At 36.5% G+C, this 15914-nt stretch overlaps 1 protein-coding gene across 35 annotated transcripts in view; it reads left to right on the top strand.

Annotated features, from left to right (window-relative positions):
• LOC111146851 (regulating synaptic membrane exocytosis 2) overlaps window positions 1-15914 on the top strand; it is a 591447-nt gene that overhangs the window by 267326 nt on the left and 308207 nt on the right. For all 35 annotated transcript variants that reach the window (XM_022502578.1, XM_022502564.1, XM_022502568.1 and 32 more), the window contains one exon: window positions 646-1571. In XM_022502578.1, coding sequence (XP_022358286.1) covers window positions 646-1571 — 926 coding nt within the window. The remainder of the gene's footprint in view (window positions 1-645; window positions 1572-15914) is intronic.

The raw sequence follows: 15914 nt of genomic DNA, 5'->3' as shown, positions 1-15914 counted from the left end.
ATTTAGGGGTGCCCTGCGTTGGGCTCCTTGCTCACTGCAGAGTCTGCTTGTTTCTTTCCCTCTGCCCCTCCCCCTGCTCGCTCTTTCTGTCTCTGTCCCCCTCTCTCAAATAAATAAATAAAATCTTAAAAAAGAAAGAAGAGCCAGCATTTAATTTTAGTCAGAAAAATATTCAGCTCTTGAACCAAATCAGTTTGGCTTCAGTATATTTTCAAGTGACTTCATATCAAGGTGTCAGGAATAGAGAGAGTGTCAGGTGGAATTTTTCAAAGCTTCGGAAGAGCAGTTGGGAGATTGTTGAAGTGTATTGAGCCAAGCAAAGAAATTAGAGTCTAAGCCCATTTTGCTGCAGCAGAGTATGATGCTGACTCTCTTATTTCAGGGCGTAAGTATATTCTGTATAGAGTATGTCAGGCATTAAAGAACCATATCAAAAATACCTTTTAAATTTCCTATTTGAACTGAATAAAGTGAATACCAGTAAGATGTTGGCTATGGCATGACTTTAAAAGGAGTTGTTGGTTTTTTTTTAAAGCAAAATAACTATTTGAATTTAATTCATCAACTCACCAGTGAATGAATGAATGAAACATTGCGTTGTTTAGACATCGCTCTTCTCATCATTCTTTTCCTTTGCTTACTTAGGACACGAAGTCCATCCATATCCCGAGATCAGAATAGAAGATACGACCAAAGAGAAGAAAGAGAAGAATATTCACAGTATGCTACTTCAGATAACGCCATGCCTAGGTCTCCATCAGATTATGCTGATAGGAGGTCTCAGCGTGAACCTCAGTTTTACGAAGAGTCTGACCATATAAATTACAGGGACTCCAACAGGAGAAGTCATAGGCATTCCAAAGAATACATTGTAGATGATGAGGACGTGGAGAGCAGAGATGAATATGAAAGGCAACGGAGAGAGGAGGAATACCAGGCACGCTATCGAAGTGACCCGAATTTGGCCCGTTATCCAGTAAAGCCACAGCCCTATGAAGAACAAATGCGTATTCATGCGGAAGTGTCCAGAGCAAGGCATGAGAGAAGGCATAGTGATGTTTCTTTGGCAAATGCTGAACTGGAAGATTCTAGGATTTCTATGCTGAGGATGGAACGGCCATCAAGGCAAAGATCTATATCTGAACGTAGAGCTGCCATGGAAAATCAGCGATCTTACTCAATGGAAAGAACTCGAGAGGCTCAGGGACCAAGTTCTTATCCACAAAGGACCACAAACCATAGTCCTCCCACCCCCCGGAGGAGTCCAATACCCATTGATAGACCAGACATGAGACGTACTGACTCACTGAGGAAACAACACCACTTAGATCCCAGCTCTGCTGTGAGGAAAACAAAACGGGAAAAAATGGAAACAATGTTAAGGAATGATTCTCTCAGTTCCGACCAGTCAGAGTCAGTGAGACCTCCACCACCAAAGCCTCATAAATCAAAGAAAGGAGGTAAAATGCGCCAGGTTTCGTTGAGCAGTTCAGAGGAGGAATTAGCTTCCACACCTGAATACACGAGTTGTGATGACGTTGAGATTGAAAGTGAGAGTGTAAGTGAGAAAGGTAAGTACGGTCTTCTAATCACACTTTCCCTGTAGTTAATTCCCTGGGGGTTTTCTTTTTAGGTTGTATTTGTGATAAACATTTAATAGTTAGATATAACTACCTTTATTTTAAAAGTTTCTTAATGGTGCCAGTTATGTGAAGAAAGTTTCAAGTTTTAAAAAGTAAATATCTTCTGTTGTTCATGTGGCAGAGAAGTCTACTGATTTTTTTTTTAAAAACCTTTTTCACTTTGTTTATGAAAATTTTCCTACATCACCTCATGGTGTGTTAAAAAATACCTATTAGCTATAACTGTAAAATAACATTTTGTATGTGTTTCCTTTACAAATAGCAATGTGTTTACTTTAGAATATCTGAAATTTTCTTCAAAGTGTAAAGAATGAAATGCAAACTATCCATAACCTTTTCTCTGAAATATAACCATTGTTAACATTTTGTTGTATTTTCTTCCCTTTTTCCTATGCATGTGTATTTCACATATTGATAAAATTGGTATCATGCTATATATAATTTGTATTCTGATTTTTTTTAATTGATATCATATCATTAACTTTTTCCCAAGCCATTAGATATTCCTCAGAAATACGTTTTTAAAATGGCTGCACTAAGAGTCTATCATATGGATTTACCACAAACTATTCCTCTCTCTGGGGGTATTCCAGTTGCTTCCAATTATGAGCGCAAATAATGTTCTAACGGTTATCTTTACATAAGAATTTTTGCCTGATCCTTGAATATTTCACAAATACATATTCATGCTCTGATTCTTATAAGCTCTTGGTTCAGAATACCAACTTGCTTCCCAGGATGGTTATAACACTCTATACTCTTGTCAGAAGTTTTATTTTCAGTCTCAAAGCACTAAATCTTTGCAATTGAATAGGCCACAGAAAGGCTTTCTCTTTGTCATTTTAATTTGAATTTGATCATGCAGTTGAATGTTTTGTATTTTATTGGTGTTTGATATCTCTATGAATTACCGGTTCATTCCTGTTATTTCTTCTGCCCATGTTCCTATTGGGTATTAATTCGTTTTTCTCTTAGTGATTTTAAGAACTTTTTATACGGTTAGGATTTTTACCCATTTAACGGTCATCTGTTTCAAATGTATTTCCCATATTGATGTTTATCTACTAATTTTCTGGGGTTACTTGGAAATACTGAATTTAATAGAGGTGTCTTTGCATCTTTGGTGATTTTTTCCCCCCATTTCTTTTATCCATAGAAACTCTTTATTCATCCCCAAGGCAGTTAAATATTGAGCTGTGTATTTTCTCATGTGTTTTTATTACTTTTAGCCTTTAACTTTTTAATCTTTCTGTGATTTATTTTGGTATTTACCAAAATATACCAGATATGTGAGGATCTAACACGAATCCCCTGCTCGCCACACACACAATTTTCTGACACCATTTGATGAATAATTGACTTCTTCATAAGAATCAACAGGAATCAATAAAGGAATTCAAGAAGACAGCTAGATAGGAAATTAATATGGAATCATTTTGTGCTGTACCAAAAATAGTTAGAGATGTGAATGAAAAGCAGTTCCCATTCTGAGCTAAAAACAGAAAATGGGATTTAAAAATAACTAATAGGAAAGGAGGGGGGCCTACATGAAAAAAGCTATAAAGCTTACTGAGTAACAGAAAGGAAGGTAGTCACTGAGTGAGTAGGTATTCATCATGTTCCTGATTGGGAAGGCTAAATATTGTAAAGGTGCATGTTCTTTCAAACAATGTCTTGGGGTTAAGGCCGTTCTAGTTATAATCCCAATCGGTGCCTATATTTTATTTCTACAAGTTAATGTGGAAGGTGTACAGAGAAAAAACTTAACTCTTTTTTTGCCCCTCTATGCCTGTTAGGGTCATTGGGGTGGGGGACTGACACAAGACAGAGTAACAAGAGGAAAACTAATTTATTATCCTGTGTATTGTGTATATATGTGGGAGCTTTCGGCTACCTGAAACTTACGGGGGTGGTTAGAATTTGTGCTTATAAAGTCTCTTTGTAAAAGAACGGTAGATTTCTAGAGAGATGACAAGACAAAGAAAAAGGACTGTGAGTTTCTAGGGTAGCAAATCATGGGAAGGTGAGTATATGAGGGAACTAATGGAAGGTAAGTGTTAGGTGGTAAAGTCTGTTACATAGACTTCTCCAGAGCCATCTCTTGCCTGCTAATTAGAGCAATTAACTTCTGTCCTTCCTGATAGAGGGCAGGGGGGAGGGACACCTTTACAATCTATATCCTGCTTTTAGGCAAAGAGAGGGGAGGGCAGGCAGTCTTCTTGTATTTGCTTCTTCTCAGGTGTCTTCTGCTGAAAATAATCCTTCTACCAAAATGGCATCTTAAAACAAATAAATGATAAGAACATAGAAAATGCCACAAACCAAAGGAGAAGAGAACAGTTATCAACAATGGGGTTAGGCTGATAGTGACAATCTGTGAGTGATAGGCCATTGTTGTGAAACACTAACAGGGTTTTATGGAAAGAGCATGGGTTTTAGAGTCAAAGAGGAGCTCAGATCCTGGCTGTGAAATTCATTAACTATAGGATCTCTTCTACCTATTTCACCACTCTAGGTCTGTTTCCTTATTTATAAATATAATAGTATGTTCGTTGTCTGATAATTTGTCAAATAGTAGATAGTAAGAACATTTTTAGATTACTTATTTAATGTTTTATGGTAACCAACAATGGTTAAGACTTCTTTGAGACAGCCTTCAAGAGTTTTGATTGAACATATAGTCCTGGTTACATGGATTGTGGTCATTTATGTTGGTTCCATCTCTTCTACGATCTGCCATATACTGAAGTAAGCTTGTATTCAGGCTAAGAAGAATATACTTTTTAACTTGTTGAGATATAATTTTGAGATATAAATCTCAAAAAAAAATCTGTCTTAAATAAGACCCAGTTTCTACCCTTAAGAAATTGAAAGTCTAAAATAACTAGCAATATAAGCCTGTTGAATTTGTATTATAGGTACTATAGGACTTCAGAAGGAGAGGCATAGGTTATCTCCACTAATTTTGTGTGATTTCTAAATTTTATAACACTTATCTCTTAGCTATCATATAGTTCTCTTTTTACAATGCTGTATCAATCACTTCCTCATATTTTGTGTTGGGTTAGAAAATTGCAAACTGAGTTTTTTCCTTTTTTTTGTCTTTAGATTATGGAAAGAGGTATGTCTTAGGTTGCCAGTGTCATGGTATCTCTGCATCTCATTGTTAGACCTGTCTCTCAAAGTTTAAAATATATTTTTTCATGAGGTTTAAAAAGAACTATTGACCTTCCAATCTTATCTATGATTTCCTCATTAAATAGTCCAGAACACATTTCTCAGTTTCAGAACTATTGACATTCAGGGCTGGATAACTGTTTTGTGCATTATAAGGTGCTTAGCAGCATCTGTGGCCTCTGCCCACTAGATGCTAGTGGCATGCCCACCCCCAGTTATAAGAACCTAAAATGTCTCCAGATGTTGTCAAATATCTCCTGTGGGGCAAAGTCCCCCCATAGCCACCTCTACCTTCTATCCTTAGCTTCTACACTTACTTTCCTTCTCTCCTCATTTTTAGAATCAAATGAGAGTCAGGGTCAGCATTTAAAAAGAAAAGAAAAAAAAAAAAGAGGGAGACTGGGATAGGATAGGGTAGGAAAATATCAGAGTGGAGTGCACAGACTAAGGGTAATTGATCTATAAAATGGTTTTTCTCTACAGGCCCACAATGTAAAATATATATTTCTTATTATGGATCATGGCCCAAAAATGTTTTAAAGCTCTACTCCCTTATATTATAATTTCGTGATTGACTGATGTTAGTGTTTTCTGCCTTCCCTCCACGCCCCCGCCACCATCTCCTTCTAGAACTGGAGAAAGGTCTAAAGTTGATGTGCAGTGGCTAACTGATAACGGTATAAACATGAAGCTTTTTCTTATTTGGTGTATTTTAATTTTGTATTAGAATGCAACTTATTTTTCACTTTAATGACATAATCATATTGTCAATCATTTGCTGAGCTCACAAAGGATTCCGTGTTGTTGTTGTCGTTGTTTTTTAGCAATGAGATCACTGTGAAGAGTTTTCGTTTCCCCTGTCTTCTGGGTTCTAACCTGACTGATTTTACTTGGTTGTTGCTGGTCTCTGGTTTTTCTGTAAAATCTTAAGGGACTGGGCTGGTAAATGTGAGCAAACATGTGCATGGCAGTGTCCTAAGTTATAAACTGTGAGACGTTTGATTAGATTATTAGACTCTTGAAAGTAGCACATCCTTTTTTTTTTTTTTTTAAGATTTTATTTCTTTATTTGACAGATGGAGATTACAAGTAGGCAGAGAGGCAGGCAGAGAGAGAGTAGGAAGTAGGCTCCCCGCTGAGCAGAGAGCCCGATGCAGGGCTTGATCCCAGGACCCTGGGATCGCGACCTGAGCCGAAGGCAGAGGCTTTAACCCACTGAGCCACCCAGGCGCCCCCAAAAGTAGCACATCCTTTAACTTATTTTTGGGAACGAGTGAGTGGGGATGTGAAGGTGGAGCAATTTGGAGAGAACAGATCCAGAACAGGAAAAAGAGGTGATAGACTGCAAATCTCCAGATAGAAGCACGAGTCTTAAAGTATTAAGAACAAATGCTAAAGATGACAGCTTTATATATGTCTGATTTGGGTGTCAGTATCAATAGTGAAATTTGTCCCCTTGTATAATCTGAAGTTTTTTATAATTTTTAAGTAGTTGATTTACTGTGTATGTTTATAAGGGAAATAGGAGACTGAAGTGATAGCCAATATCATTAGAAATTTGAAGAAAATGTTGATTTATGGTATTTGAGACCAGTTACACATGTAAGGAATTCTGAGCCAAATGGTCTAGAAAGCATTTAGAATAAGTTGTAAAAATGGGAATATTTAAAAATTTTTCAGTTATCTATTTTATTATGAAGACTTACACAAGTAAAATTTTTAAAAGTTAGAGATTGATGACTTTCTTATATAGTCACTTCATCTGTTGATAAAATAATTTTATGCTAAGTAATTATTCCAATTGTAATATGAGTCTTAGGCCTTCACGATGGAATAAAAAGAACTCAATACATCGAAGCGACATGCATGTAATTAATCACTCTTGCTATATTAGGCAACATTATAAAATTATTTCATCAAGTTCTTTCTAAATAAGATACTTGTTATCACGTGAGAAATCAAGTTACAAATACATATTATGAAGCTGATCCCAGACTTGAAATTATATAACATAAATATAAACAGAGAAGTTAAATGAACTCAAAGTTAATTTGTAAAGTGCGTAACCAGAAGGTCAGTTTACAAATGAGAATAAAGAATTTTTTGTTTCCTGGTAAATTGTAGCACGTGAATGTTTAAGATGGTAATTCTTTTCTCTGCAAAATATTTCCTCGTTAATTATAGATGAAAGACTATGTTAAGCGTTTGCCTAAAGAAAAAGGATTATTTTTAATGGAAGATATAGTACCCAACATAACAAGAAAAATAATCTTACAGATTTCAGTTTGTGGGATATTTGAGAGGGTGGTTAGCTAGTTGAGTGAAAAATTAAAAGCAAAATTAAATTATAGACTACTTATTGAAGTTAATTTGGAATATAGAAGTCTCTGTTAAGTTGGATTAGAATTCAATAGATAATGCTTAGATATTGATATTTTGTACAGCTTAAAAACTGATAATGAAATTTATTTGGTAGATAGAAAAATATAAATCTTTGTGAAAAGCATATTGTTATTAATTGATAAGAAGTATAACAGAGCAAGTACCTAATGGTTTTACAAATGCTGCACAAACCAATTATATCTGACTTAAAAAAGCATTGAAATAGCAGGAAAGTTGGGTCTTAGACTAATTCAGTATTTCAAGCAGTATTTGGTAAATTCATTCATTCATTCACTCATTCATTTATCCTTTATTTCATTCAACTAAAATATATTAAATGCCAAAATAGTATTAGAATATGAAATATGCAAGTATTTTTATGACCCTAGAATTGCTTTTTTTGTGGAACAACAGTAAGAATTTGTGCTGTAAATCTGATTACATTTATGCTAGCTGACTCATCTAAGAAAATTATGCAGGGGTTGGGCTTTTGTTTTTGTTAGCTCATGCTAGAAGCTATCTATTTGCCTTTCTAGGATGTATCCATGAGAAGAGCTTTTTCAGGAGATATTTGGGGTATGCTTCAAAGCAGAAGGGCAGCTCAGATTATTGCCATATATAACCTCATTCTCCCTGGAACTGCTTATCTGCCTCTTTTTGTAGGGCTTAGCTTGGTTAAGAACTCTTTCCGGAGCAAATAAAGTGAACTGGACATAGGAAAGTTCAACTATGGACTCCTACAGTACAAGACTGATGTTAATTCTTTTAAAAGAGGACCTAATGAGATATAGGTAAAGGTTTAATTTCGCAGGCATCTGCGATGTTCCTGATACTTTGTCTGAGTCTTGAAATATATAATCATAATTCATTTTTTGAATGGACTGTTGAATAAAATAATAGGATCTATGAAAATCACAAACTTGAATGGATGATTAAAATAAAAAGAACAAGTTAGAATAAGAACAATTTAGACCGTATGTAAGAGGAAGGACAACAAAATAAGGAATTACCTGAAAGAGAACAAAAGATGTAAGATTCTGGGTTAAGAATAAATGGAGATGAATGAAATACTTTCCAGTCTCTTCAAACCAAATGCATTTTAGATATGACTATATTTTACAAAACAGTCCGCATATTCAGAAGTGTGGGTGTGCGTGTGTCAGCAGATTGAGGTTTAATTTTATTCTTACGGATGATTCTGTAAGCCACTTTATTTTTGCACACCCTGCTCTTTACGTGTTGGAAATTTTTAAAGAAAAACCTTTGTTTCCCATGGAGCTACTAACCTGTGCTTTGCAACTGAAGATACCTAGGATTTAATTAACCTAGCATTTGCGTCTCCTATCCTATTCTTAGATGGTAGGAGGGGGCAACTCTTCAAATTTTGAACTTTAGATGCATTTTCCCAAAGAAATAATGTTCTAAGTGACAATAAATGTTACCTTTTTATTCATTTGATTCTGCAAATTTAGGGAGCCAGTTCTGGCTACTAAGCTAGGTACTTTGACCCTGTATGGCACAAAAGGCGTACATTTCAGTTTTTATTTTGCTTTTTTTTCATCTGGGAAATGTTTTTTATTTCACCTTTATTTTTGAAGGATAATTTCTTTATATACAGATTTTTTTTTGAAGATTTTATTTATTTATTTGACAGAGAGAGAGATCACAAATAGGCAGAGCAGCAGGCAGAGAGAGAGGAGGAAGCAGGCTCCCCGCTGAGCAGAGAGCTTGATGTGGGGCTCGATCCCAGGACCCTGAGATCATGACCTGAGCCGAAGGCAGAGGCTTAACCCACTGAGCCACCCAGGTGCCCCAGATATAGAATTTTTGATTGACAGACTTTCCACCCTCTTTCAACACTTCATATATGTCATTCCATTCTTTTCTAGAGATAAAGGGTCTTGTGTCTTGCTCTTTTCAATATAGTCTCCTTGCCTTTGGATTTCAGCAGTTTGACTGATGTGTCTAGGGTTGGGTCTCTTGGGATCATGAAGCTTTGTGGATTTATAATGTTTTTCCTTAAATTTGGGAAGTTTTCAGTCATTATTTTTTCCAACTAGTTTTTCTGCTTCTTCTCCCAGCCCCCACCCTGTGTAGGAATCCCATTACGTGTATGTCCGTATGCTTAATATTTTCCTACATATCTCTGAGGTTCTTTTCACTTTTTTTTTTTTTCGTTTTTTTTTTTTTTCCAGAGTGGATAATTTCTCTTGCTGTCTGGTAGAGTACGCTGATTGCTTCATCTGCCATCTCAAATTTGCTGTTGAGTCTGTGCAGTGAATATTCATTTTGGCTGTTGTATTTTTCAGCTCTAGAATTGTCATTTCTTTTGTTTTACAGTTTTATTTCTCTCTTGAGAGTCCTTAATTATTGAGTCATTGTCATCATATTTTCCTGTGATTCTTTGACATGTTTTTTAAAAAAAAAACATTTTTAATAGCTTCTTTAAAATCTTTTTGTTAAATCCAACATCTGGGTCCACTCAGAGTTAGGTTTTTTGCCTTTTTTTTCCTGGTTTGGGGTTACGTTTTCCTCTTTCTTTGCATGCCTTATAATTTTGGGTTGAAAACTGGAAACTTTGATGAGGTACAGTAATAGCTCTGATTTCTTATCCATTTTCCTGAGGATTGTCTTGTCTTTTTTTTCTTTTTTCTTTTTAAATGTCTCCATAGTGATTTATGTCCACTGATCTCTCTGCTCAGTTTGTTTTACTCAAATGTGTGTGTGTGTGTGTGTGTGTGTGTGTGTGTGTGTATCCACCTTCCTGTAAGTCATTCCTGTGTCAGCGTGGTGTAATTGTTCACCAAAGATTTGGGCAGACATCATGTTTAAGTGTTTTGACTTTGTAAGGCTTCTACCCTCTGCCAGTCAATCTGTGCATAATGTGGGGCGCATTCAAAGTTCAGCCAATTCTTCTGCGTGCTGTATGACTCCAACTGTATAATATCCCGGAAAAGGCAAAACTATGGGGACAGTAAAAAGATTAGTGGTTGCTAGGGGTATGAGCAGAAGGAGGAAGGAAGGGATGAATTGGTGAAACACAGGAGATATTTTTAGGGCTTTAAAATTATTCTGTAGGATACTGCAATGGTAGATACGTGTCATTATACATTTATCAAAATCCGTAGAATATGCAACACAAAGAGCAAATCCTATTATAAGCTATAGAATTGGCTAATAATGATGTGACTGTCAGCTCACCAGTTGTTACAAATATATTACACTATTGCAAGATGTAAATAATAGGGGAAATTGGGGGATGAGAGTGAGGGGATATGTGAGAACTCTGCTTTGAGCTCAATTTTTCTGGAAAGCTAAAGCTACTAAAAAAAAATTTAAATGTGAAGAAATGACCGCGACTCTGTACGTGTTCATAAAGACAAACCCAGACTAATATCAAAACAAACAAACAAAAACAAAATTCAGCAGGTTCTCAAGTCACTCTTAGGTTTTACTTCCTACCCCGGCTCTTTGCCATCTCCCCCGAACATGGTATCGTCTCCTAATCAGTCTCAAAAGTGACTGGCTTTTTTTGTGGGTCTCTCATTTCTGATGTCTCTTTGTAACATTTCTGGTTGGTCTGCCATTTTCTATATGGGACTGCAGTCTTCGGGTAGCAAAACTGCTGATTTTCTATATTTCCTATTGACTTTGTCTCTTCGAGCTGACAGAGCCATGGATTTTCTCCCTGACCCCAAATCAAGTAGGAAAGGTCTGGTAGCAGAGCTGTTGTTTTTCCCAGACAGCCCCACTCTGTTAAAACTATTGACCCCTTCTTTTGTATGTACTGTACCAGAAGAGCATTATGGGAGCAATCCCAGGTAAGAAGGTAACAGACTTCTGTTGTCACTATCTGACCTTCTAGAAGTTTTTCTCTATTTTTTTTCATGTGTCTTTGATTTCCATAGCCATGCAGTTGTTGTTTTTGATAATGTTGTCCAGGCATGTACTTGGTTTTATGACGAGAACTAGTTGATGCTTCATGACTAATCCAGAGGCTCCTCCTTTGTCATGATTTTGTGAGGGTGGAATTCAGGCAGGGTTCAGTTGGGTAGTTTTGTTGAATTTAAGTGGTGAGTTTTAATTGGTAGGATGGGCTGTTCTGGAGGGTTGAAGATGCCTTTGCTTACATCTTGGCAGGCATGGTTGGAAGACTGCTCAGCTGGGATTCTGAACCAATAGCAGTTCCTAAGGAAGTTAGTAGGACTTTTTATATGGTGGCCCAGGGCTCTCACAGAGATACACTTACAAAATACTATTTATTTTGACCTAGCTTTGAAGTCATACAGCATCATTCCCATCATAGTCTTGGTTATAAACAAGTTCCAATAAATAAGTTACATAAAATAAAAGGGGTCTATAAAAGGGCATGAACACTATGAGACACAGTTCACTGAGGGACCGTCCTTGGAGTCTAGCTACCATAGGGGCTTTAATGTGTGATATGTAGTGGGTTTTTTTTTTTATTCCCATGAGTTTATTCACAAGCCTCTTCTCTAGACATTATTTTCCTCAATCTTTCGGTTTTTTTCTTTCTACGCTTCTGACCAATTAGCCAAGTCATTAGCCTAAGACTGTGTCCATATATATTTTTACCCATATTTTTACCCATGGCACTTTTCTTTCTACACAAAGTGGATGACCAGATACACCATTTAAAGCCCTGTCTAATAAAGGAGTTTTCCTCACTGATGTCTTCAAGATCATCCCTGAGTGTGGGACAGCAGTCGTCTACTATTGAGCTGACTTATCTATGGAACCAGGCATGACTTTTTTCTCCTTTTTCCATAGTCATAATGGCCCCTTAGATGGCCATAGATAGGAGTTGAGAAGGAGATGTTGATACAATAATATTAGTTGGTGTTTAGGTCTGGGCCACCTACGCATGCACTTCATTTGTATCCCCTGGCCCTACTTATGCTCAAACTGGACGTATCACATCTGTCTTACAATGGATTGTTGTTTGACATGTCTAACCTTTTGATTTGTTAAGCCTAACGGACCCTAGATTATGTTGGGCACTTCTGGCTGTTTGGTCACTTGATTAGATCTTTGTCCCTACCAACGCTGGGAGCATACCAGGGGCAGTTTTTCAAGTAGTGTATAATTCTCCACTGCAGACTGCATGGTCTTGATCTGCAAAATGTACATCCTGATTCCCCTATTGAGGCTTGCTATAATTTTTACATGGCGTCTTTTCCCACCATTGATGCTTCTAATAGCACATCTTCGGGTGCATCGTATGGCCCAAGTGTCAGGGCTGCTTGTATTATAACCTGAACTTAATCTAGAGCTGCTTTTTGCTCTGGGTTCCATTTGAAGTCAGCAGTCTTCTATAATTCTTGGTAAATGAATCAAAGCAGTATTCCCTAGTGTGGAATATGTTGCCTTCAGAATCCAGAGGCTGCCTACCAGGCATTGTGCTTTTTTCTCAATGATGGTAGGTGCAAGATATAATACTTTTTCTTTTGCTTTGGAGGGATGATCTGCCATGCCCATGATCATTGGGTCCCTAAATATTTCTCTGATACTATGGGCTCCCGAATCTGTGTAGGATTATCTTCCACCCTCTGGAGAAGGTGTGTCAAAACAAGGTCTCCAATATAATTGCCACTTATTTCTCACCGATAGAGTGAACCAATGTGATGTTGTCTGGAGTGTCCTTATGGTCTTGTTCTTTGGGGGCTGTATTATGATAGAGGGCAGTAGAGTTAACAGTACCCTGGGGAAGATGAGGCAATTCTTGTGCATCCCAAGCATATGTGAATGTTTCCAGTCTTTCTTGATAGGGATGGATGGGGAAAAATCACATTTACCAGTTCAGTGGTTTCGTTTCTTATATATGAGTCCGTATTAGTTGTCTCTAGAAAGGATACCACATTGGCATAGCAACTTCGACTGGGGCTGCCTGGCTGAGTTTATAGTACTCCATTGTCATGTTCCAGGATGTGTTGATGCTTGTTTTTTAGGTACTACCCTGGTGAATTAAAAGGAGAATATAATGTGAACCATCATGTTTGCATCCTTTGTTTTTGATTTAATCTTTGCTGGTTGCGAGGGTATTATCAGAAGCTTCCACATGACTTTTCCTACTTGATAGTTTTAACCCCACAAGCCAAGGAACATTGGTTCTTCCAAATACCAAGCCAGTCCATTTGGAGACTGTGGCAGTTACTACTGTAACAACTGGATAACTTGGAAACAATACCTGTGAGGAAATAAGGGCAGAAAGACTGGAGGAGAAGTTAAATTATGGACAGGTGCTTTAACTAAACCCACAGGAGTCTGAAACTGGGGTAGATCTTCAGAGATTATCTAATTAAGGAAGGGGTCAGGAAGACTGGATATGGCTGCTTCCTGGGGGCCAACGCAAGTCTTGGCCAGAGTCTATTTCTAGGGTGAAGGACTCAACTATAAGCAGTGAGCATGCAACACTTGGGGCAGCTTGAGGACCGAGTGCAATTATAGATGGTATATAGCAGCATCCAGTAAAATTTTTTTTGTCAAAGTTATCCCCTTATTTTTACAAGAGGGATACAACTATTTTAAGCCTCTCTTACTCATATGCCCTTTTGAAACTGAGGGAAAATTTTCTAGAAGTCTCCTCTGTAGACTTCTTCATATATATGTATTTTTCTTTGTGCCATAGATGCTACCCATGCCAGTTCCCAACTAATCACTGACAATAGAGTTAGAATTAGCAAGATTGGCTTAGAGTTCACAATTCTAAGGAGATAAAAAATGACTGGTGGGTAAATAACCATTTATGCCTGCCAGAGATATTCATTGTAAGGATTATAATAGTGTAAAAGTAGAGACAATTCATATGTCCAAAAATAGTGTGATGGAGCTTGCTTGTGCCAGCTTGTGAGAACCAGTTGTGTGCATCTCTTCCCAACTCCACATTCAATGACATCATGTTGGTAGCTCAAAGTTGGCTGAAGTGGAAGTATTTGCATCATAAAAATAGACAAATGTTACAAAACAGGGCCTGTTTTTCTCCTAGAAAACCAGAAGATAAACATTAGTTACCATATCTCTAATGTCTATTTGAAGTTTTTTTTTTTTAAATTTTATTTTTTAGTAAACATATAATATATTTTTATCCCCAGGGGTACAGGTCTGTGAATTGCCAGCTTTACACACTTCACAGCACTCACCATAGCACATACCCTCCCCAATGTCCATAACCCCACCCCCCCTCTCCCAACCCCCCTCGCCCCATCAACCCTCAGTTTGTTTTGTGAGATTAAGAGTCACTTATGGTTTGTCTCCCTCCCAATCCCATCTTGTTTCATTTACTCTTCTCCTACCCCACTTAACCCCCCATGTTGCATCTCCTCTCCCTCATATCAGGGAGATCATATGATAGTTGTCTTTCTCCGATTTGAAGTTTTGATAACCTGTGGAGACTATGGTAACAAGGAAAATTGTCCAGGATATAATGTAAACTTTTTAAGAAGCTTAATTAAAAGTTACATGTGCTATGTTAAAATGACATGTGCATATAGAACTAAAAAGAAATAAGGATAAATTAGAAGTTTCATTAGTTGGATGTCTTATTGCATTTCATTATTAGTGATCACCCACATACACTCTCAGAGTACAAAAAATACCATAAATATAATCTTATATATTAGATAGGTCATGCTTAATCCCTAAAACATGTTAAAAAAGCTGTCTTTACTTTATAACAACATTCATTTCTCTATAACATTTTCCTTATAACTCCATCAGATTTCTAGGGTGTTGAATTTTTGTGGTTCATGCTTCATCTTCTCTCATATTTGCTTTAAATTCAGATAAAATTTAACTAGTCATTCATTTATTATCTTCTTTTGGTATATATGGCTTACCCAGATCATATAACTTCCCAGGATGTTTTACAAGTTGTTAATGAGCATTGAACACTGTAGCAGTCTTCTCAGGAAATTCTAAGACTACCATTGATATGGAACCAAATAGAACAATATTTTATTCCTTGAGAAAACTTTAGACAGGCTGTTTAATGATTACTATATCCAATAGGTATAAAACATCTTTTAAATGTTGATATCAAAGTATAACAAGCATTCTCCTAGTTGATTTATCTTTATTTTCTGTCACATATGATGCTATTTTACATTGAAGAGAGATTTCATTATATTATGAAATGGCCATTTGTGCAAATTAAGTTTTCAAAATAAAGCTTTCCATCTCCAAAAGGTAAACAGCAAAAATGAATTAAGATTCCAGATTCAAATATTAGTTTGCATAATATTTGCATATTTTACATAATATTTAAAATAATAAAAGTTTTTTTGGTATGCCAAATGAAAATTGTCCCCTCTCTGCCTATTTATTAAAAACTCAAATTAAAAAAAAAAAAAAACCCAAACCTCAAATGAATGCATTTGTAGTGCTGGCATTACCAAACTGCCACATTGGATTGCATTTATCTATGGTGAAAAAGTGTTTAAATAACATCTTTCAAACAAGATAACATTGATTTTGAGTTATAGGTTAGGCAAGTATATTCAAACACAGATAGGATGTTCTGAACAGTTTTATTTTTATCTCATAATTGAAAAGGTTGACATTCACTTTGACAAAATTATCCAAATGAAATAGTGAATAAATACACCCACTAAATGCAGACCAGTCTTCGCCTAATTTATTTTGAGTCATCTGGGATTATTTCTGTAACCCAATTATACTTAGTTATATTTTGAA

Source organism: Enhydra lutris, unplaced genomic scaffold (genome assembly GCF_002288905.1).
Source record: "Enhydra lutris kenyoni isolate GAN:26980312 unplaced genomic scaffold, ASM228890v2 scaffoldscaffold14, whole genome shotgun sequence".
Lineage (NCBI taxonomy): Eukaryota > Metazoa > Chordata > Mammalia > Carnivora > Mustelidae > Enhydra > Enhydra lutris.
This window is presented reverse-complemented; position numbering and strand designations above follow the sequence as displayed.